At 41.3% G+C, this 23,140-nt stretch overlaps 1 protein-coding gene and 1 long non-coding RNA gene across 4 annotated transcripts in view; one reads left to right on the forward strand and one right to left on the reverse strand.

The window, feature by feature from the left end:
- Window positions 1–2,196: 2,196 nt before the first annotated feature.
- LOC111938782 (uncharacterized) lies at window positions 2,197–7,634 on the reverse strand. The gene is made up of 3 exons (XR_002869103.2): window positions 7,409–7,634; window positions 5,836–5,927; window positions 2,197–2,480 (listed from the first exon to the last, which is right to left on the reverse strand). It is a non-coding gene; the product is annotated as an uncharacterized LOC111938782 (long non-coding RNA).
- A 203-nt stretch (window positions 7,635–7,837) lies between these two features.
- Window positions 7,838–23,140, forward strand: part of RB1 (RB transcriptional corepressor 1) — a 70,536-nt gene continuing 55,233 nt past the window's right edge. Inside the window, exons 1-8 of one of the 3 annotated variants that reach the window (XM_086881301.1) lie at window positions 7,838–7,876; window positions 7,947–8,046; window positions 8,241–8,358; window positions 17,261–17,373; window positions 19,314–19,448; window positions 20,415–20,453; window positions 21,230–21,297; window positions 22,780–22,890. In XM_086881301.1, the coding sequence (XP_086737427.1) occupies window positions 7,958–8,046; window positions 8,241–8,358; window positions 17,261–17,373; window positions 19,314–19,448; window positions 20,415–20,453; window positions 21,230–21,297; window positions 22,780–22,890 (673 nt within the window). In that variant the 5' untranslated portion in view covers window positions 7,838–7,876; window positions 7,947–7,957. The other 2 variants (XM_086881300.1, XM_086881299.1) reach the window with 2 other exon arrangements.

The raw sequence follows: 23,140 nt of genomic DNA on the forward strand, positions 1-23,140 counted from the left end.
GTCTTGTGTTTTCTTCTGCTACTACTGGATTATCTTTAAGAAGAGGGAACTACAGTTAAAATTAATACATTCTATTTCTAAAGATAGAATAGATGGGCTGAGGAATGAAATATGAACACAGAAGCATGCTTTTCTGTCCCTTTTCAATTAAAGGCAGTACTGTGCTGCATGCTGAAATTCTGGATGGGTATTTCCACAGTACCTGCGATCAGAGTGGAGACCCAAAGCTGATCTAACATGTTGTTAATGTTAGATTTAGATTGAGTGTCTGAAATCCCTGTCCTGAATATATGTCAAATGATGGACATCTCCAACATGTGCCATGAGTCAGGCTGACCCAGCTGAGAGCCAGGAGTGTTCACTACCTGCAGGACTTTGCCATTCCCTTTGTTCCCTGTGGTGGTGCTCCTGCCAGCTTGTGCCACTGAACTCTGCCAGGTAATCCGGGGCTTGCCCAAATACCAGCAATACCATTCTGTGTCCTGCCATTTACACTTGAAACTGCTGTTCTTAGAGGAATACTGATTTTACCTTTTTTTCTAATACAGTTTGGATCCTTGTAATGCCAGCTTTTCTAGGGAAGAGTGCAGAATAAAATACAAAAGATGAGTAAGATGTACTTGCTGTTTTGAAGCTGTTTGCAAGAAAAAATACAGGACAGAATGAAAAAGGGAGTTACAGAAAAAAAGCTGGAAAACCTCCCCTGAGATCCACTTGAGAGCTTCCATTACATGGGAACTGACTTGTCTTCTGGCCAAATTTTGAGCATTGATTCATCAGAAAAGTAGGAATGTTTATAGAATAATTACATATTTGAAAAAAAAAAAAACCAAAAACCAGTTTAAACGTATTTTTAAATAATGTACACCATAGTTGTCCAAATAATTTGTCTTAGGTTAATTCAGTCAAGAGACTTCATGCTAATCTTATTTTTCATCTTTTCTTAATACAGTGGGAGGATGCTTTGCTGTTTTTGGAGCCATTATACAATTGTAAACATGCTATGATCCAGCTTCCTGCTATTGTGAATGTTTGGACTGAGATAAAATAACTTGTTTTAAAGGAAGTTTCCTAAATACACAATACTTTTTTTTTCATCTGCATGTGGCTTAATTTGCAGATTGGTCCTGGTATAAGTGTATTATATGTAAAATGGAAAGTATAACTGCTGTATTACAAAGCTGGACTTTTTAAATCCGTTTTTGATGGTGCATGGCAATCAGGAGCATCAAATAAGGCCTCACATGCATGCTGGCTAGGTGTTAATGTATAAATTATATTTACATAGCTGCACTTCAGTATATGTGCAAGCAAGCTGGAAAACCTGCTGGGAAAACTTTAGCTACAGACATTCAGGATGTTGCAATTGTGCTCTTGCAACGAAGGTCAAGAATATGTCAGCACAAGGTTGCTGGTGTGTTCTTTGCAGCCCTGTGTGACGCAAGATTCACACTGAAGTACTTTTAAGGATGTGTCCTACCTTTTCAGGAGCGTTCTGTTCCTATTTTCCCGAAGTTAAACATGAAACTTGTTAATCTGTAAGCAAGCTTCGTATGGTCTTTAACTTGTTTTCAAAATAAAACTGAGTAGCCAAACTTGGTGATCTGTGGTGTGCCCTTTAATGGAGACACCAGCCAGTGAGGCTGCTGAAGGGGTGGTGGAGCAGGAGGAGAAAAGGATTTGGTCTGACAGATGGGAGGTTTCTATGATCATGCTGTATGCCCATCCCTAATAGCTTTTGAGGCTGTTGGGAGGAAATTTACTTCCATCAGCAGTGTGAGAATAAGTGTGGGGAAGGAGAGAGAAACTCATGTGCACTGAGGAAAAGCTCCCAGCATGCACTTGTGTCTTATTAAATGCCAGGCAGTTTGTGTAGGAAGACAACCTAAAACACCTGGAGTACAGTGAAAGGTCATGTTGGAACTTCTGCCCTCAAGTCGATGAAGCGTGACACACAAATCTATGGAAATAGATCTTGGAGATGCTTGGGGGTTTTTTCCCCTTTTTAAATAATATAATAAATACAAGTATAATAATAGTTAAGAGTCCAATAAACAAAGATAGCTGTGCTGCACTGATGAAATCACATTTCCAGCCCAGCGAGTTCCAGAAGAGGGTTAGTGTGAAAATTACCTCATTGGACAATTATCTTTACAAATATTTCTAAAACTCCTCATAAAAACCCACAGTCAGTCCTAATGCTTAGACATACTTTATTACTGAAGCAGCAAAATCAGTATCCTGTGCCACCATCTTTAGTTGGTGTAGGGGGCTGTGTTGCTGTCTCATGGGTCCCAAAAAGCCTCTGATGTTCTTTGCATGGGTCAAGTTTCTGTGACCAGTCAACGTGATCGATGTAATCTGGGCTTGCAAGGCACAATAAAAGCTCCAAGGCCTCTCTCCTCCAGGTAAAGTCTTGCAGCTTTAGTAGAGGCACAGGGCAAGTTTTGGCATGAAGAAAATCCTTTGGGCCTGCAAGACTGAAAATGCAAGAGTTTGGTTCCCTGATGCCTATCAAGGTGCGTACATGTGTTTGTTTATATGGGTTGGGTGGGAGGATAGAGATCTGACACGTCAGTGTTAGCAAAAGCTTGTGGTTTAGAGACATCAGCAGAGCTGCACTCTTCACTGGCATTGCTTGTTCCAGTGGTGGGAGATTTTTCTGCTGCAGAGGAAGCAACATAGAAGAGCCAGCAGCACTATTGCCACACCAGGAGTTTTTCTGGAATGCTATTCACAAATGTTTTCAACTAATTAGGGTATCTCACTGCCATGGATTAGTAAAGGATGTCTTTCTCTTAGACTCACTCCTAGCAAAAAGAAAGAAACAAGATCAGGGGTTGGTTTAGTTCAGAGAAATGCCTATGCTCACAGGCTACAGTTGCTAATTTTCAATTGGTTTTCAGGTTGTTGGCCAAGATTAATTTGATTCCAAAGAACTACTTCCAGGAGAGTGCATTCTGCTTCTTGTGGGCTTAGGAAATCTTGGAAGTGGAGGCATAGGAAACATCCTCGCTGGGCAGATGGCCAGCAGCAGGACAGGGCGATGCCTGTGCCAGAGCACACTTCTCATGTGGTGAGAGGAAGCAGAACTTAGGACTGAGATGGATGGGAAGGGAAGGATTGCAGTGGGGTCCTTAATGTGGCCATGCAAGCAACAAGAGAGCTGTGGTACCAGCTGACATGAACTGCCCTGCAGAAGGGTCACAGGATGCCCTCCCTGCACCCTCCCAGGGCAGAATGCACCCGGGGTTTGAAGCACTTTGCTTCAAACTTTGAGGACGCAGGGTGGTACCTGTGTGACAAAGCACAGGGTGTGATGCAGCTGTGCATGCAAGGGCATGATTTATATTGATATCCAGCAACCTTTGTAAGTAAGGAAAGCCATACCAGGAATGATCATTTCTGTCTGATGTAATTGCACTGTCACTAGGGCTTAATCTGATAAATTTAATCAGTCAGGGATTTTATTTTTCAGTACTCTAGTTTTCAGCACTAGTGCAAATCTGTTAAAACAGACTTAGCTCTGACAGCCATTCTCACAGAGAACAAGAAATGTGGAATGTCCAGATAAATAGTTATGATTCTTCTATAAATAGATACATACAATGGAGTAAAAAGAGAAAAAAGTGTCATTCAGGTCTAAAAGCTCTGATCAATGCAAATCCTTTCTGTTGTCCAAGCAAATTAACTAGAAGTATCAGTGAAGGGTTGAGGTTTTACACATAGGCATCATTTTCATGCAGCCATTTTCCCATCCAGTAACAACAGTGGTGTCCTTTCAAATCCCACTGGCAGTTTGGTCAAATGCTTTATTCATAGAGACTCCTGCCTTAAACTCATCACTGCAGTCTTGAGAGTCCAGAAGTGCCCTGTGTAGTGCTCTGAGAAGAGCAACCCATAGATGTGTATAACTGTGCAGTGACAAATATTCTTTTTGTTAATAATGTCAGTGTGCAGAGAAAGGCTTTGAGCTGTTAGAAGTGGCAACATCTGACAGATACCTCCCATCTTAAAGAGAAATGGGTAGATGTTTGTTATGGTCCCTATGGATTTTACATCACTGTAGAAATATTAACTTGCAGAAATGGTTTTTATTCATCATATCTCAGGCTGTGTATTCATGTAGGAAACAGTGACATATGGGTCAGGCTCACCAGCACCAAGAGGCACAACCAGTCAGTTTCACGCCATCACCCCAGTAAACCCTTTCCAGCTTCAAGAACAGAGCTGATGCCAGTGCAATCACAGCGTGACCAGGGGAGGTGATGCTGGGGAGTGCAAAGGGCCTGTTCAAGCCAAGTCCTGAGTGTCCCTGAGGCTCTCCTGCAACAAGACTGTCACTTGGGTCTGTCTGCTGCACCAGGTGCTTCTCCAGTGAGGCTCTTCTTCAGGCCTGGGGCCTGTAGGGCAGCAGCTGGTGAAGAGCTGGCCTGCAGGTCTGTCACCTCCTTGCTCCTGTTAGCACTTGTGCTGGGGCTTGAGAGGGACAGCTGGGCTCCAGGTGACACTGATGGCAGAGGGCTGGGGGCTGCTACACAGTGCAAGGAATGTGAATGCACAGAAAAGGCTGGCCAGGAGAGGCTATGTCCCCTCCCTGGTTAATTCTGCCTGTTACATGCAGGAAAATGGGTGTGATACATGCAGACATCTTTATAATCCTTGAGTTTTACAGCCTGTGGGCTTTATTCAAGCAGAAATTCTGCCAATATTTAGTATTTGGACTAATATCCAGAAGCTCTCAATTTAGTGGGTTTTTAAATGCATACGTTTTGGCCATGCAACTTCAGGAAACTGATTTTACTATAATTGAAATCATGGCTTTTATTCCCACTGGCAATTACCATGAAACTACAGCAACAGTTTTAACTGAAAAAATTAGGATAATAAAATTACCTAAGGTTGTGTAGCAGCTGGAAACAATGAGTCAGGACTGCCTGACTGGACATAAGTCCATGACCTATACTCTAAAAGCAGTTGCAGCAAGATGTTTAGAATAAAGATTTTGTCAGGTCAGATGCAAAAATTATCATTAATACTTTATTTGACATTGCAGTGTTTCCTCTGCTTCTTTTTTTCCCCCAGTAGGAGCTGATTTTTTTTCTTTCCTTTGTAATTTTATTGAGAAGCCTAAAGGCTTCATTTAGATGTTTTAGAATATAGGATTAAAAAATTCAAATCAGTACATCTCAAAAGGAGAAGGGAAAAAAACTGCAGCAATTTAAATATGGTTTTACACAAGGATGTGACTTTCGCTGGAAGTACATATATGTTAACTCTTCTTACTGCAGTTCAGATGTAGTTACTATATCTAAAGCTTTGGGATGGATTATTAAATGTTATTGTTGCTTGATCCATCTGCTGCCTCCCTTTGTCTCCCTCCAGCTGTAACTTGAAGCCTTCTGAGATGATATTTTGGTTTTACCTGTTTATGGAGGGGAGCCCTAAGAGCCTTGCTTGATGAAAAAGTGCATAAAATTTGATTTGAGAAGGTGCTTGGTGCACTAACAATTAAAAAATAAAATATATTAGTATTTACACTGAGGCTGGTTAGTGAACTCTTTAAAAGGAGCAATGCACAGAGGGCCATGAGACAAATTTTTTGCCTGCCATCTGGATGATGCAGGGCCTGGCTCTAACAGCATGTTAAAGCAGCTGTGAGGGAAGTGACCCAGGAGGGTGTGTTTCCTTCTGGCTGACAGCTGGCATGGCCTCCACTGGTTGTGACCAAGTTTTCTGAGATGCTTTGGTCTCATTTTAAATTCTTTTGTGCTATTAAAGCCAGTTGTGAGGAGAAGGCAATGGACTCAGCTGTCCTTTAGGGGTTCAGCTTACTTTTCCAAGCTGTCTGTCTACTTGTCTGCAGTTCAATGGTCGATGACGGACTTAGTCCTAAACCCCAAGCCTTCCACAGCATCTGGTACCGTCTGAATACAAAAAGTATTTAAATGTGCTTAGAAGCAGGGTAAAGTTACTGCCACAGTTTCATGAGAATCATCATCAGGAATGTCCAAATCCCACTACAGTTTACAAATCAAACATTTAATTTGGAGTTTATATACTTTGATTTCTTCTGTATTCACTTTCCTGTAATTGGTTTAAATCTAATTATAAAGCAGAAAGCCAGACACTGTTCTCCTGTTTTAAGTTAATGATTATGAAGGAAAAGCCTGAACAAATTAATAGAATGTATGAATGTAAAAATACTAGTGAAGTTTAACTGTAAAACATATTAATGTTCATGCTGATTTTTGTTTGGATTTTTCTTAAATACAGAGTTTTGACAGCAGTCTCACTAGAAGTAGTTAATTTACAGGCGAATGACAGATATGTGCAGGAAGTAAGAACCCTTACATACAAATATTTTTCCTTTTCTAAGAAGTTGTCATCATGTAAGTCTGAAAATAAATGTGCTTATTTGCAGCAGAGATTTGCCTTCTAAATGTGAGTCTGTAACTGCAGACAACATAGCAGATTTTTAAGATCATTGAATCAGGCCACTGGCGCTTTGAATCTCATTGACTTAAAGTCCAGGAGATGCCCACAGCCTGAACTTCTTATATTAAATGCAATTTTACTGCACAGTGTTAAAAGTAATGTTTCAGTTAGGACTTGGATGAATGTTAGATTGAGAGGTCACTGAACCATTTAGGATAAGACCTTTGAGATCATCGACTCCAACCTTTGACTGGTCACCCACCACCTTGTCAACTAGACCGTGGCACCAAATGCCATCATGTGTAGTTGTTTCTTGAACACTTCCTGGGATGGTGACTTCACTGGGGTGCCCGCCCATTCCAATGTTTAACAACCCTTTCCATGATGAAATTCCTCTTGATGTCCAACCTAAACCTCCCCTGGTGGAGTCTGAGGCTGCTGTCCTGTTGTCCTGTCACTTGTTACCTGGGAGAAGGCACCAGCACTCACCTCACTACAGCCTTTGCTCAGGCAGCTGCAGAGAGCAAGCAGTAAGGTCTCGCAGGCCTCCCTTTCCCACACCAAACACCCCCAGCTCCCTCTCACACTCCCACCTCCTTCTCCTCACAGGACTTGTGCTCCAGACCCTTCCCCAGCTACATTGCCCTTCTTTGGAGGTTCTTGTAGTGAGGAACTGGACGCAGCTGAGATGTGACTCCAGCAGTGCTGAGTACAGAGGGACAATCCCTGCTGGCCACGCTATTGCTGACACAGGCCAGGATGCCACTGGCCCTCCCGGCCACCCGGGCACTGCTGGCTCACGTTCAGCTGATGCTGACCAGCACCCCCAGGTGCTTTTCCCCTGGCCCACTGTCCTGCCCCCAGCCTGTAGCGCTGCCTGGGGCTGCTGTGGCCGAAGTGCAGGACCCGGCACTTGGTCTGGTTGAACCAGCGCTCCTAAAGGATCTGCAATTCCTGCCCTGCTCCGTACACTTATTCTGTACAGCCACTCTTATGCACGGTCTGCGTTTCTTCCCGTCTCACGGAAAAGATGTATCGGCTGCCGGGGCTCGCTGAGGACCTGAAGCGTCAGGCACGCCTGGGCTGCCGTCCCCGTCTCGGCCGAGGGGCCCGGGCGGCTCCGTGAGGCCCGGGCGGCTCCGTGAGGCCCGGGCGGCTCCGTGAGGCCCGGGCGGCTCCGTGAGGCCCGGGCGGCTCCGTGAGGCCCGGGCGGCTCCGTGAGGCCCGGGCGGCTCCGTGAGGCCCGGGCGGCTCCGTGAGGCCCGGGCGGCTCCGTGAGGCCCGGGCGGCTCCGTGAGGCCCGGGCGGCTCCGTGAGGCCCGGCCCCGGCGCCTCCGCCGCTCGGTCCCGCCCCGTGTCCGGGGCCGCGGGCGGGGCGGGGGCGCGGCCGCGGAAGTGACGGAGGGTGGCGGTGACGCTGTTTTCCCGCGGTTCGGCGGCGGGCGGGGGCCGGGAGCGGGAGCCGGCGGCCCCTGGTCAGTGCCGCCCGCGGCGGGCGCTCCCGGCAGCCGCTCCCGCCATGCCGCCCAAGCCCCCGCGCCGGGCGGCCGCCGCCAGGACACAGCGCCCCAGCCCCGACGGCGGCTCCGCGCCGCCCGCCGGCCCCCGGTGAGCGGTGCCCGGGCCGGGAGCGGGCTGGGAGCGGGCTGGGGGCGGGCGGGCCGCCACGGGGCTCTCGGCGCCCGGGGGTCCGGGCCGTGGGGCGGCGTCACCCCGGGGCGGCTCCGGCAGCGGGTGGTGCGGGCTCCGTGGTCGCCCCGCGGTCCGGTGTCCCCGCTGGCGATGCGTGATGCTTTTCCTAGGCTCGAGGTCGGCGAAGCGGACTTCGTCGTGCTCTGTGATGCGCTGAAGGTGTCGGAGAGCGTGAGGGAGAAAGCGTGGAAGACGTACGAGAGCTTGTCGGCAGCGGATGGAGCTGTGGTGAGTAGCTGCAGCTCGCGGGTCGCTCGGCAGCTGCGGTGCTCAGCCGAAACTCGGCTGCAGCGGCGGGCCAGGGTCCCACGGCCAAAGCTCACCTAGCTTCTTCCAGGCGAAGGTGGACTGAGGCGTGATGTTGCCGTGTTCACATCTGTGTGTACCAGCTTCTGCAGATTGCCCTTTTTTTGTTAATAAAAAAAGAACCTTTATCACAAAAGAGGAGTTCTCAGGAGTTCTTTTAGATTAGTGACAGTAGGAAACAGCACCATGCGATCAGCTAATTCTTTGCAAGTTATTTCAAATATGCTTTGGTCAGCTTTATACAGGCAGTCTTATTGTGTGTTTCTGTGTATTGTTTTCCCCTCTGCATCCTTTGTGAGGCTGCAGAAAGGGTATGGAGATGACTATTGCAGAAACAGGATTTTTTTTTTCTTTTCTATTGCGTAATGCTAACCTGTGCTTGTCATTGAGGCATTTCCGTTCAAAATTAGTCACTGGGCATGTGTAAACATGGATAAAATGTTAGGCCCTTTCTTGATTTTTGCTTTTCCTTCTCCTCAGTAGGACTGCTGTGTTAACAATCCACTCTCAGAGAACAGCTGTAATACAGCTAAATCGTGGCAGAAGCTTTGTTATGAGGTCCAGATGCAGTTTTATAATGCCTAGCTGGGATATTAATCCCACTGTGTGGACTTGCATTGATGTACATGTTCTGACTTCTGCTTACCCTTCTCCAACTTGGGCTGACCTGCCACAGCTATGCTGTCACTACTAATCATTTGTTATCTGTGTTTTTTAAACTGCAGTGTGGCTATACCAGGTCTTGATGCATTTACGTAACAGAGTAATAATAGCATGGAAGGGAGATTATACACAGCTCTTTCAGTAACAGATACAATTTCTGTATCTGATGTTCATGGGAACCATTTACCTAAAAACATAGCTCCCCTATAAGAATGAAAACAGGTGTAGTCAGTTTCCTTGACTGAAAAAAAACAAGGCAGGTTTCAGTATAATCCTGCAAATTTAATTTACAGGTAAAGTTTTGTTTTCACTGATCATTATTTAGCAGTGGCCAGATAAGATACATGGTGTTTGAAACCTTTCAGCTTCTGAAGATTGCTTCCTTTATCTATTCAGAAATAGACCTTCATTACGATATGTAGCTAATATCTGTTGTCTTGCGATTAAAACTGATTGCTGAGAGCCTTTCAATGTACAGGAGGAAGAAAAAAAAATCTACATTATATTGTGTTTTAATATGAGGCCTTTTCTTCAAACTTACAGATGCATCTGCAGGGTGTTGAAATGAGTAAGCTGTCAAGTGTGTGCCGCCATGGGGGACCTGGAAGGCACTGGAATTGCTACGTTTAGCTGAGAGCAGGCTTCATCTGACTCTGAAGTCAAGCAAATTAATAGCCTGGATAATTGCTGTTTTTTTGCTTGGGAAAATTGACTTTTCCCAAGTCAAGCTGTTACAGTGAGCCTGGCTTCTCAGGATGACTCTGTAGTTCAAGTTGCAGGGATTCAGGAGGAGGCTGCTCTTTTCTTCCCTCTGGTAAAGGTGTCATGTTGGAGGGGCTATCCCGGGGCTTGTCCTGCAAGCACCAGCTGCCCGTGTTTTAATCAGTGAGGTTTGGTAGTAACCTCTTCAGTTCTGAACTGGAGCAGAAGCTGTGTAGCAGCATTCTGATCTCAAGCAAAAAATTAAACAGCAGGCCACCAGTTGAGACAAATACTTACCAGAACACTTCTGTTTAGCAATGTAGTAGTTGGTTTGACTTGAGGAAGCTTAACACGTAAGGCCACTGATGGAAATAGAGGTAGCATCTAAGAATCCCCCTCACAAGCCATTTGCAAAGTACAGAGACCTGAAACCTTGCCTTTCTTGGCTCACTGGCCTTGTTTTTTGTGGTTGATGTTAGAATTGTGCCTGCCAAATCTCTGAGCATGTGAAGGGCACTTGTAGTGGTAACTAGGAAGCAGCATGGCCCAGACTTTAGGTACTGTGGTAACTGGCAGATACTCAGGGTGCAGATGTGGGTTTGAACATTGGCTGTATCCTTGGCCAGTGACTATTTAGTGACTTGAAATGAAAGCATCTTGTAGTACTGTCCTTTTTGAGTCGCTTAGGGTACGTGTGCAGAGACTCTGCAAACCAGGTACATGTGGCTTAAAAGTATAAAGCAATTGTTTTTGGCAGGCATATATACAAAAAATTGCTAGAATGTAGTGACCTACCAGCCTAAACGTGCCTGTGCTTCAGTGAGACGTTTCACTGGCCAGGCAGGCATCAGCTAGGAGAACTTATCTGCTGCTCTCTGGAATGAATGCCAATGCCCACTGGCGCCAATTTTTTTTTTAACTTCAGGATGTCACACCTTTCCACACTGATATGTTCTCTTTTGAGCATTTGAGCTACTAGTGATGATACTCAGAAATTTCAGCTTTCTTATCTGGCACTTTCTTTCCGTGCGCTGTAGCTTTCCTTGCAGTGCTCTCCAGTTATCTGTTTCCGCAGCGTGTGAGTCAAGGATGTACAGCTGCACCCTACTGCAGCTGGGCTGTGAGTCCTTGAAACAGCTGAACCTCTTGGAGAGGTGTGGAGGAGGAGAAAGGTGACTAGAGAGAGATGGTAACATAACTTTTCTGGAAAATGTGGCTGACTTGTAGTTGTAAAAACTAGATCTGCAGAGAGAGCTTTTTCAAAAGCCCTACATCTTTCTTTTAAATATGGTGGTGTTTTCCTTCATAGTGGGAGGACACTAAAGCTTTCCTCTGTGTCAGCCAAGTTTAATGACATTCCTCTACAATAAAATGGGAGTTCAAAATCTCTTAGAACCCCAAATGCTGAATCAGCACTCTTGGTGTGTGGGGTGAAGGAAGGTGTCTGATGTGTAATCAGAAAGATGTTTCTTTTTAAATTCTTTTGGTATCCGGTGAACTCCCACACATGTGGACATTGTGAACATGGAAGCTAAACAAGGGGTTTTTCATTGGTGTCATACAAATATTTTTGTTCTCTCTATCATTTCTTTATCAGACCAAGCTACCTAGATAAACAGAAGCTTTTAGAGTTGTAGTTTTTACAGTTTTAGTTTCAAAATGTTTATACACTGATTATTGGCTTAACATTGGCTCTGATCCTTGCTTCTCTTGTACTCTTAATTTTTTGTAACTCTCTTGAAATCTGTACTATGAACCAATAGTGCTTGTAAATTCTAGATGGAATTCATAGATTTAGTGGAATTACTAATGTACTTTGGTGAGCAGCGTGTGATTCTTGGTGTTAGGGATATTAGAAATAGTCCAGGAAGCCATACTAATACTACTGCTGTGAAAAAGCTCAGGGCATTTGTTATGTTCTGCTACTGTTTGTTTTGGTAGAGAATAACAAAATGAGAATCTGAAGTAGAATATGGGGTGATATAAGCAGGGAAAAAAGCTTGAGTGAATTGTTGCTGAATATATTGGAAAAAACCCGTGTGAGGAACAGGTGATATGGTAACTAAATTGGAACCAAACTTCTCCAAAGAAAATTGAAGTGGTTTAGGAAATTGATAGAACTTGGAGTCCGCCAAGGACCTTAAGGCATAGGGTCTGGTATGCTTTGAGCTCATCAGCATAGTTGGCTGGAATATGTGGTGCGTGGGTAGGAGCTCCATTTTTTGTTGGCTGTTCATAGCACTGTTTGGGAAATGTGGCTCCTTGTTCGCCTGTTGCAGCTCAGCTGTTCAGACTCAGGAATTCCTGAGCTGTTTTTATCAAGTATTTCTCTAAGCTGCTATTAAAAAATTGTCATGGTGAAAGATCTGCAGTCTGCATAGTTAGGTTTTCCTTGTTTAGCTTTATTTGCCCATGTCTTTTTTTCCCCCAAGTACTAATTTCTTTCTGTTATAATTCAAGCCAGTGATGTAAAATTCTGTACTAGACAATTCTGCACCCCATGAGAAATGTATTATTGCTGCCTTTACTTTTCCCTCAGAAAGTCTCTAGCATATGAAGACATTTAAGATATTTTTTTCTTGTCTCTAATTACTTAACTTACATCCTGAAATTCTCCCCAACCAGTGACTTACACTGGCATGCAGATGCTGCAGAGCACTTGATTTTTTCAGGAGTTAAACTACTTTAAACTACTTTACTTTTACAAGGTAAGCTGTAGCTTAAGTTGAGGAATGAAATAAATACGATTTAAATAGGGAAGGTTGGTCTGTATAGACTGAAGAGTTCATGTTCAGCAGGCCAAGTCTCCCCAGTCCATAAAATTTCACATTTAAATTAAATCTGTTCCTTAAATTAAATCAGTTCAGGTTGTGGTTTCTTATTAAGAAGAGACTATTTTAATTAGTAAGCTACCTCGTCCTCACGTTAAAAGACAGAGAGGCCTCTTGCTTTTAGCAAAAGCACGAAACACATATGAGCTCATAAAGTATTTTCTGTCTAGACTTTGTCTCTAATTTGTAGAACTGCAGCTGAACTAAACCTGAATCCATTGAAGCTTTGGATGGATGAGCAAAATTACAGATATTTCAGGATCCTCTGTTATTAAAAAAAGGAGAGCTACTGAAAGTCCCAAAACAAACAAATCTTCACCATGGCCTCTTGCTGATAACATTCAGAATGTATCTTAGCAGCAGATGCATTGCTTGTATGTGCCCTTGCACTTTACAAGCTCAAGCAACTGGTATAGAGTTTCTTTTTTTACTCATCCTCTGCCTATCCTGGGGAGGATAGATGACTGGGAGGATATCCTGGGAGATTGATGACTCTTCCAGTCTTGCTACATGCAAAATCGTAATGGGAACTTTGCATATCAGATTAACTATTTTTACTAGTTCAGTACTTTCCACTGACTTCATTACTTTTAGCTAGTGTTATATCTGAATTTGCTCTCATCTGTTGAGAACTAATAATAATCTTCATCCCAGACAACGTTCAATAGGCAATTTAAAACTGGTATTTCTGAAAAATGGAGGATCTGTCTTTACGTAGAACTTACATGTAGACAGGGGTTATAGTGGTCACAGACTTCTTTTGTTCCCCCAGGATATTTTTCCTGTAGGTTTTTATTCTGAACAGTTTTCTATTGTGAGAGCTTCTTGAGTCTATTCTCCAGTCACCTTCCACCTACTGTAATCATAAACATTGTGTCAAAATAGTTTGGGTTGGAAGGAGCCTTTAAAGGTCATCTCATTCCAACTCCCCTGCCACAGGCAGGGACAAGTTCCACTAGACCAGGTTGCACAGAGCCCCATCCAACTTGGCCTTGAACACTTCCAGGGATAGAGCATCCACGGCTTCTCTGGTCAGCCTGTGCTAGTGTCTCACCACCCTCACAGTAAAGAATTTCTTCCTAGTACATTATCTAGACCTGCTCTCTCAGTTTGAAGCCATTTCCCCTTGTCCTCTCATTACATGCCATTGTAAAAAGTTCCTCTCCAGCTCTCTTATAGCTTCCTTTAGGTACTGGAAGATGCTGTAAGATCTCCCCAAAGCCTCTTCTTCAGGCTGAACAACCCCAACTCTCTCCAGCGCCTTGATAATTTTTGTAGTCTCCTTTGGACTCTCTCTAACAAATGTCTGTGTTCTTGTACCATCAATCTTCTTCTCTGTATTGATTGGAATGTAACTGATTGGAAGAAAACTGATGTTTTATTTTAGTAAGCCAAGTTCCACATCTTCCTCTTCAAAAATCAGGTGCTTGGTATTTACAGTGAGACATCCTATATCCCATTTGATTCAAGTATCCATCTGTGTTTGTGTGTTTCTCATGTACATTTCCCTTGACCTTCTTTTACACAACATCCTTTGAAGTTTCTATTCTTGGATGACTTTTGTAGGCTGTCATCAAAATTGTTATCAGTGTTGGCAGAAGAGTAAACATCTCTAACTGCATACTAGAGCTGAGATTTCCTGTTACCATCCCCTCCTTGGACTGGTTTAGCACTGGAGAACCTCTGTGGGCAGAGAACAGAAGTTCTTTCTGTTAGTGCCTTTAACACCTTTCAGCTACATCTGGAAAGAAGAGAGGCAAGAATCCCATTTGACAATAGTTAAGTGTTGGACAAGCAGTTTCTGCCAATGACTCCTTACAGGTTGTTTTCAATAGATATAAATAAAGTAGTCATCTGGTAAAAATCAGATCAAATAAAAGTAGTGGTAAGTCCAGAATGAGAAATACTTTGAAAGCTTTTGTAAGAGTTTTAGGTCTTTTCCTACAGAAGACTATATTGATTCAACAAAATTGACCTATGTTGCTCAAAGTTGTAGCATTGGTTCCTTGGAATCCTAATTAAAAGATGATAAAAAGAGAAAGAAATCTATGTAGACTACTAGGAGTTAAATAATCTTAGGGCTAGTGCTTGGTAGGTAGGCTTTGCTTCATGATGAGTTGAATTAAGGTCACTGGAAGTCATCTTACTGATACAGAAGGACAGCCAAGGGCAGATGTTGAGCTGTTGTCCTGCCCATTTTCCTTACTGATGCTGTATCAAAAAAAGATCTTGAGTCAGACTGGCAAAGAAGAAAATCCTCAGAAATTAATTTCTGGCTGCGAGTTTGTCTTCATTCCCATGCATTCAAGTCCATCTGAGATGAATCATCTGCTTTGGCTGTAAACAAAGCAGAATAGTTGGAAGGAGTGATGCTGCTGTGTTTTTTATTCAGCATCCTGAACTGGCCAGAGGGGTATTCCATACCACAGAATGTCATGCCCACTATATAAATTACTGGAGTTTTGCTGGGAGTTTCTGATTGCTGTTCAGGAGTGGGATGGGCATTGGTCAGTGTGTGGTGAGCAAATGCATTGAGAATCACTTTTTTCTGTTGGGTTTTATATTGGACAAGGAGTTTAAAGGTCATTCTTGCAAAACCAGACCTCGCTCCTATCAAATAAACCATTGCTATGGCCTTCTAGCATTCAGCCTGCCAGAGCTGAGCTAGGCTGCCCAGGAAAGATAGGCTTGTGTGGGTAGGCAACAAACCAGGAGCAATTTCACTGCTTGGTAGCACTCAGTCCTCCTGTCCTACAAGACACTGTATTTACAGGGCAACATCGTGGTTGAGTTTGCAGGGGCATGGAGTGAAAGGAACTTATTCATTAAACAAGGTCAGCTGACTCCAGGGGCAGGGATGTGCTCAGTGTGAGTAGTCATCCTTCTTGGTAGTTCACTAGCTAGCATTAACCTTCACAATTTTTTATATCCCTATACGTATCAACACACCTCAGTCTGTTAATAGCTTTTTTCAAAATAATTTTCTCCTGTGCAAGGAGTCATGATTTGTGGAAACAAATAAATTTCAAATAGAAATGCAGGAAGAAAACAGTGACTTAAATAATTGTCACATACCGCGTTGTTGAGGGTGGCTGGTTAGTTTTGCATTGAAGCCTGTGCTTTTAACAATTGCACAAGCCAGTGAAAGTTTTTGTTCTTTGGAGAAGGCTCCCAGCCAGTCTTCCCTGATGTATAAATAAATGCTCCCAAGAAAGACACAGAAAAATTGCCAAAAAAAAAAAAGTTGGCAGTATTAGTGAGACTGTATAATTTATGGGCTTTACAGCGGGTTATTGGTCAGGTTACACTGCTGACTAAGCATGGGCATGAGTGGCTGCTGACGGTGCAGAGGATTTCGGAGCAGGTTTGGAAGATCACATAAGATGGAGGGATCTAGGTCTGGTGCAGTCTTACTGCCTTTGGGGAACATTTTCTAGAGTGAACAGGCCCCTGCAACTCAAATTGGTGTTGTCTAGGAGGCAGCTTGGTGGAGCTTTCCCTTTAGGGAAAGGATAAAAAAGTAGGCCAGGGAGTGGGCTAAAGCAGTGTAGAAGACCAGGAATGTTGTGTTTCTATTCTCTTTCTCCTGGTGCTCCATTTCACCTCTGTCCTCCAACAGATGTCATGTCTGACCTAGAGCTGTGGATAATGTGTTCAGAACCTGCTCCTCTGCTGTGGGCCTGGGTGGTGCTGGAGTTCTATTTACGAAGGACGCTGGTCGTCCGAAAAGTATTTTACAAGTTTGCTGTTTCTGCAGTTTTGGCCTGCTCCCATGCCTAGTTCTGTTTTCAAGAGAGCTTTGTTTCCAAAACTTGGGATATACCTGCTTAAGGGCTATTTTTCCCATGCTTGTACAAGTCATTGTTCTTCAGGGGTTTTCCACTGAGTTGCTGTTTTGGTAGAGGGGTATGGGAATCTTGCGTGATGCCTGTCTGGCTCCAAGTGAAGGGCTTGTGATCCATCATCAGGAGTTCTGCTCCGTGTGGATGCCGTGTCTGTCATTGTGGGCTGGCTTTTTTTAATGAAGGATGATTGGTTATAACTTGCCCCTTCTAAATAGCAGAAGGCAGACCTTAAATGTCCATGTATGGTAGGAAAATGGCTGGAAGTGATTGTTATTATCACACTTTACTAAGCAGAGATGGGTTTGTGGTTCAGCAGTGATGAGTGGTTGATACAGCTGTACTCACTTATGAGTGTTTATTGCCTGTCAGTGTAAAGATTTCAATTACATTTTTATGGCTTGGCTTCTTACTCCTTAACTTTCAGTGTTTTGTTATAGTCAAATATGGTAATCTAGGAAAAAAAAAAAAAAAAAAGGACTCATGACTTCTGCTTTGCATAAACATTCCATGGAACCAAAGCTTGTATTTCGAAACTTTGCTGAATTGTATGGGTAAAATTGATTTTGTTCTGTATGAATAAGAGTTTAAATGCTTGGTTTTTACCTGTATTGTAGAACCCGGAATGGTTTTCTGTTATGAAATAATTGGCTGTCATAGTAAAATGTTTGTTTGAGGATGTTTTTTTTAACCATTTCTGATCATATTTGGACAAATTATTGCCTTCCATCCATTTCCCAGTTTTACTGATTAATAAAAACTCTTTCCTTTCTTTTTTTCAAGCAGGCTTGTAGCAAAAAGAAAAAGGAAACATGGGGAGTATGTATCTTTATTGTAGCAGTTGATCTGGATGAAGTGACATTTACTTTCACTGAGCTTTTGAAAAGTATAAACATAAGGTAAGTGAGCTTAAGTACATGAATTTAGATTTCAACAATTAACTTGTCAACATTTTTATCAAGAGAATGTTTTTAAAGCACAGTGAATCTTTGTGCATATGAGACTAGTTGATTTTACAATGAAGGTTACTTATGGAAGTTCTGAATATATTGGTGAACTAGAAGTCTTGCTGTCATATTTTAGTTGAGGAAAGAGTGATACTTGTTTGATTCATCTGTGGTTGGCTTTGGGTGTATCACTCATCTCATTCTTGTTCTTGCTTTCCCTAAAGTATTCATCAGTTTAGGTTGGTGCAAAGTGCACTTAAACTATTTCTTTTTTTCCCTCTATGATGATTTTCCGTAAAACCTTTTTCCCAGCAGTAGGCTTAGGCTAAATCAAGAAGCAGGAAAGAAAAAAATTACTCTTCAAGCAGTTTACCAGCATGCTGCTCTTTCTCAAACATTTTAATGCCAGGCTAAACTTTGTACTTTTGTACACTCTTTTTGCTAGGGGAGTGTAGCTGTTATATTGTATATTAATTAAGTTCATAATACAGAAATTAAGATTACAGTTTCTGCTTTTCAGGTAAATTTAGATGGGAACAGCAACCTTGTGTTAAATTCATTGAAGGAAAGAATTCCAATGCCATCTGCCTAGGAGCTGTCCTGTGTGTGGAAAGCATGCACAGGAGCAGAGCTTCTCAGTGCTCTAGGGCAGGAGGCAAGTCCTCAGGGTTTGTGCCAGAATATGCTTTTCCTTGAAGCCATCTGTTATGGTTAGACTTCTCCATATCCTCTTTTACCTTGCATCATCTCCCAGAGCAGGGTCAGGTCCAGTGTTTTGACTCGATCTCTTCAGTGCTGAGTGCCTTGGAACCGTGTAGCTGAAAGCCAGTTGCATTTGTGCAGCGACATTCAGTGTGGTCCACCCAAGCTCCACAGACCAACTTGTGCTGAAAGTTGAAAAGTGAAAGACTTTTTCTCTTAGGGTTTCAGAGAGGAATCTGTTACTCTGCTGACTGTGATGCAATACTCAATTGCTTGTTGAAAAAGCCCAGGGCTTTTTCTCAGCTATAAGGTCAGACTGGCAGAGATTTCTACTAGTCATCCTCTAGAACATTCAGATATATTTTATTTCATGGTAAGAGCTCTTAAATGAGCTTCTGACTGGTTTTGTGTCTTGTATGTTTAATCTGACAAAGATCAAAAAGTCGCTCAGAATATTATATTCCGATAAAGGATCAAAATGTATTTGATACAGTTGAAATAGTTGAAAATATTTTATAGCCTCCTTCTCTTTAATTTTTAGCAATCTGCTCATTTTAGTTATGAACATAACAAAATGCTTCCTTGATGGCCATAATATTACATGGATGAATAGGGAGAACTTTGATCCCTTGTGTGATAGTATTTCCAAAGGGTGGAGATGTCCTGTTGAAAGACTTGAAACTCTATGTAATTCAACTCGTTCACCTCAATTTTCATTCCTAGGTCTTTCTTTAGTACGGATTTAGTATGGATTCTTAGAGTAGTAGGAGTGTTTCAAAGTAGAACAGGAGAGCTGAGAGGTGTGTGTTGGATATTTGTGGTACTACCAGCAGCACAAGAATGAAAGTGTGTCTCGTTAGCAAATTCTGACTTCCAGAGATAATACCTGTGCTAAGCAAGAAAATTTTCTTTCTGCAGTAGAGCCTGTGTTGTGAGATACTTCTGCTGCCGGGTTGAACAGTATCCCTATGTGTGGGAAATGTAAAGGTGGGGCTCAAGGTAAACAAGTAGCGTTTCCCAAGGCAAGGGTTTAGTCCCTGGTAATAGTAGTAAGAACATGCTGGAGTCTAGTGAAGTCAGGCAATGGGTTTTCATGGAGATGTGTTTTTATTTTCTGTATTTTAAGAGCTATTTCAGGATACTCGTTTTCATGCGTTATGATAATGTGTCATCTTTTTTTCTTTTCTCAGTGTATGCACATTTTTTCAGTTTCTGAAAGAGGTGGATGTTAACATGGATACTGTAAGCACTAAAGTTGATAGCACTGTATCAAGGCTGAAAAAGAAATACGATGTATTATTTGCACTATACCACAAGTTTGAAAGGTAGTGTACACTTTTACATTTTGAAATTGATTTCTTTGTCTGTCAACATGTAAGTATTTGAGGTTTTCAGCCTGTGTGTTATAGGAGCCCATTTAAACTGTGTGTGCTAATATTTGCAGAGCAGTGAAATTGAGCTGTTTACATGTATTAAATAAACACCTCTTACATTTTACTCCATAACTATCACAGTGCTGTGTTAAGCAACCCCCTTGTTGCAGTAGAAAGAGTAGTAAGAGTAGCATGACAACTAATTTCTACTCACTTTAAGCTTTTTACATATATAAAGAGGGTTGGTTTACTATCTAAAATTTTATTTTTAATTTAATATTTTTCTTTCTGAATCACAAAAGACTCTCAAATATCTCTTAAATAACCTTTGAAAGGAGTAGGAGATCACCCTTTGGTAGCTTATAGAATGAAGGCATGTATATCCAGGTTTATTTTTGCATAAACGGATTAATTTTTCTTGAAATGGTGTGTACCTAGAATAAATGGGCAACATTATACCACCAGGCTTGCAGAGACACGGAAGAAATATTAAATATTTAATATTTATATTATATAATTATTAATATATTCTATTAATAATATGATATTTTATATTTACTCCTTTTATAGTGTGCTTTGTGCAGGTTCAGCATACTTTGCTGTGTTGTACAAGACACTGAGTAATAATGAATGTACAAATCTTGTCTTTTTGGAAGAAAGCAATTTTATTATACCAAGTTAAAATTGTTTTGCTGTCTAAGTGTTGACATAAATGTGCAAACAGCAACATTATTTCAGGCTTGGTGGGGTTATAGTTGATCTGTTATTAAGCTGTTCTTTGAGTCAGCTTTTTTTTTTTTTAAGTTAGAAAAATGTTTTGTGAACTGGTGTATTTTTTAACTACTTTGAAGTCAAAGATATTGCATAGTTTGCTTGCAGAAGCACGTTCAAAAATAAGAATTTATTTTAATCTTCTAGGACTTGTGGCCTTATTTATCTGGAACAACCTAGTAGTGAGTAAGTTTGATTTTCTTAAATTATGTTTTTAATATAAGATGTAAAGCATGATGGTATGTTATCTTTTAACCCTTCAGGACTGACCTAAGACCTAGTATGATGTGTGTTTACTTCAGATTCCATGTGGACTTTGAATTTCAATGAGATAATGTGAGATGTAGAGACTATATGTATGTTACATATATCTATCTATATACATGATCTATACATGTTATGTATATGATATAAATATATTCTTATAAAAATACAGTGTGTATATATGTGGATCTATATATAAGTAGATATGTATCATATTGTATTTATATATATTTTTATATATCTATCCCTCCTCCATGAAGTGTTGCCACCCAATGGCGTATGTCTCAGCATGGTGGAGATGAACATTTGGATGGAGAGTGAGCTTCCTAATCACAGCAACAAATGAGTGTACTAAAAGATGCTTTAACAGCTCCCAAATGAGCCAGAGTTCATGCTGTGCCTGGGGAGGAGGGCATTAGTCAAAGAAGACAGCTCAGAGCAGTTCAGTGAATTGTCTACATTCACTTTCTTTTCTGAAGATGATACAGATACTTCCTGATTCTTTTTTACAGAGACTTAAGTTTTTCAAATGTTTTGCCATAATTACAGAGGGAATGGAATGAGGTTTTTAAAACACTTAACTCTATGGGAAATGTTGCACGTTGTTAAATAGTTCCATAGTCTGAAGCACGTTTACAAACGCTGTAGTTTAAATTATTACAGAACTATCAATACAAAGTATTTTTCTTTCCCTGCAGGGTTTCTGCTGAACTCAGTTCTGTATTAGTCCTAAAAAATTACTGGATTACTTTTTTGCTGGCAAAAGGTGAGTTTTGGTTAAAATACAGTACTTTTGATGAGTATTTTTGAAGTGAGTTTGTTTGTTTTACATGTCCAACATGAGACTACTATCCTTACTGCAAATAAGTATTGTACAGGGCCAGAATGTTTGATTGCCTGGCTTTTGTAACTACTCAATAATATTTCTTCATATGCAGTTTGGCTTTTCTTCTCACTGATACACTTTATTTTTATACTATATCTAAACATATGTATTTAAGCTTTGAAAAATTTCTATGATTTTTTCCTTTTACATTAAAGGTTGCTGTTCTGTATTTAAGTCTATTCTGAGGTGCTTTGTAGTCTGACAGCATTTTAATAATGGATAATGACCTTCAAAAAACTAGCATTTTTTTAAAATAAGCTTATGTGTATAATAAGTATATATAATTTAATAAAGGAAATTTAATAATAAGGTATTATAGTAAGTCCCTGAAAACCTGCCCTTTGAATGCTACAAATCTTTCTTGTAAAGGTGTGAGTTACAGTTAATGTTGAGTGATGAAACGTTTAGAGTAGTCCATAGAGTTCCTGTCTCATTGTACTCCTACTAAAAGAAAGCTGTATCTCAAGTGCTGCTTACTGCAGGTGTGTGTTATCAGTGAAGTGTATGCATCTCTGATATCAAAATCAGACTTGGATCAGCTGAGTTTCGTGGAGCTTTGTCACTAGAATTCTCCAAGTGTAAGCATAAAGCAAAATCCCCAAAAGGTTTTTTAGCTTTCCTTTTCTTGAGAACAAAGAAAGCTAAAATTTTCTAGAAAGTAGTTGGAGCTTCGGAAGAGCCTGGGCAATGCTTGCTACTTCTGATAGAAAAGAAATACAAAAATTGCACATGTTAAGTAGAGCACAGGTATATCTGTAGCTGTTCAAAATCACTACCGACTTCCTAAATTTCTTGTGGCAATGCACACTGTCTTGAGATGGCCCTGTAGATCTTCTCTGGCATATGAGTCATAATATGGGAAAAACTGGAATAATACAGCTCTAAAAGTACTCTTCATGCTATTACTTGTGACTTTTAAGTAATTTCATAAAAAATTTGACAGGCTAAGCCTACAGTGTGATAGCATGTTTTGAATTTCTCTTCACTGAATAGTAGCTGTTCCTGCTTTCTGAGTATTTAGCAGCTTTCAAAAAGCTTGCATAAGACCACAAAAAAAGAAAGCATGGAGGAATTACACAGAAGCAAGAGGTTATTCCTTTACAGTAAAAAGAAAAATAAATCGGGGTAGAATTTTGTACGCGGTAGTTTTATTTCTGTGCATGTTGTCTCTAAAGCCTGAACCGAACTGAAGTGCCATGAGTTTTAAAATCAATAGCCTTTAAAAGACACTGTATGATGCTTTCTGAATTCTAGTGGTTGTTTTACTGTATGAACTTCCAAAGCTTTGTTTTTCAAAAGTACTTCTAAAATTAAGTCAAACATTCTCAGAAAGGTTTTCTTTACCCATTTAAATATTTGCAGGTAAAGTGTTGCAAGTGGAAGATGACCTGGTGATTTCTTTCCAGTTGTTGCTGTGTGTCTTAGATTATTTTATCAAACTGTCACCTCCTGCTATGCTCAAGGAACCATACAGTAAGAATTTTTTTCATTTTTGTTCATTAAAATAGAAAAATGTATTAGATTTCTATTAATCATGCTGACATACATAATTAACATAACAAAACTTCTTAAGCTTATTAAATTTTTTCCTGTTTTACTTCCATTTAGATGATAGTGAACTTGAATTCAATTACCTGAATGTGGCAGTATATTTAATACAATTTTTCCTATGTCCTCTGCCCATACAAGTTGTTCAGAGACTTGTTGAAGCAGCAAGTTTAAT

The sequence above is a fragment of the Cyanistes caeruleus genome, chromosome 3 (assembly GCF_971803275.1).
Source record: "Cyanistes caeruleus chromosome 3, bCyaCae1.hap1.1, whole genome shotgun sequence".
Lineage (NCBI taxonomy): Eukaryota > Metazoa > Chordata > Aves > Passeriformes > Paridae > Cyanistes > Cyanistes caeruleus.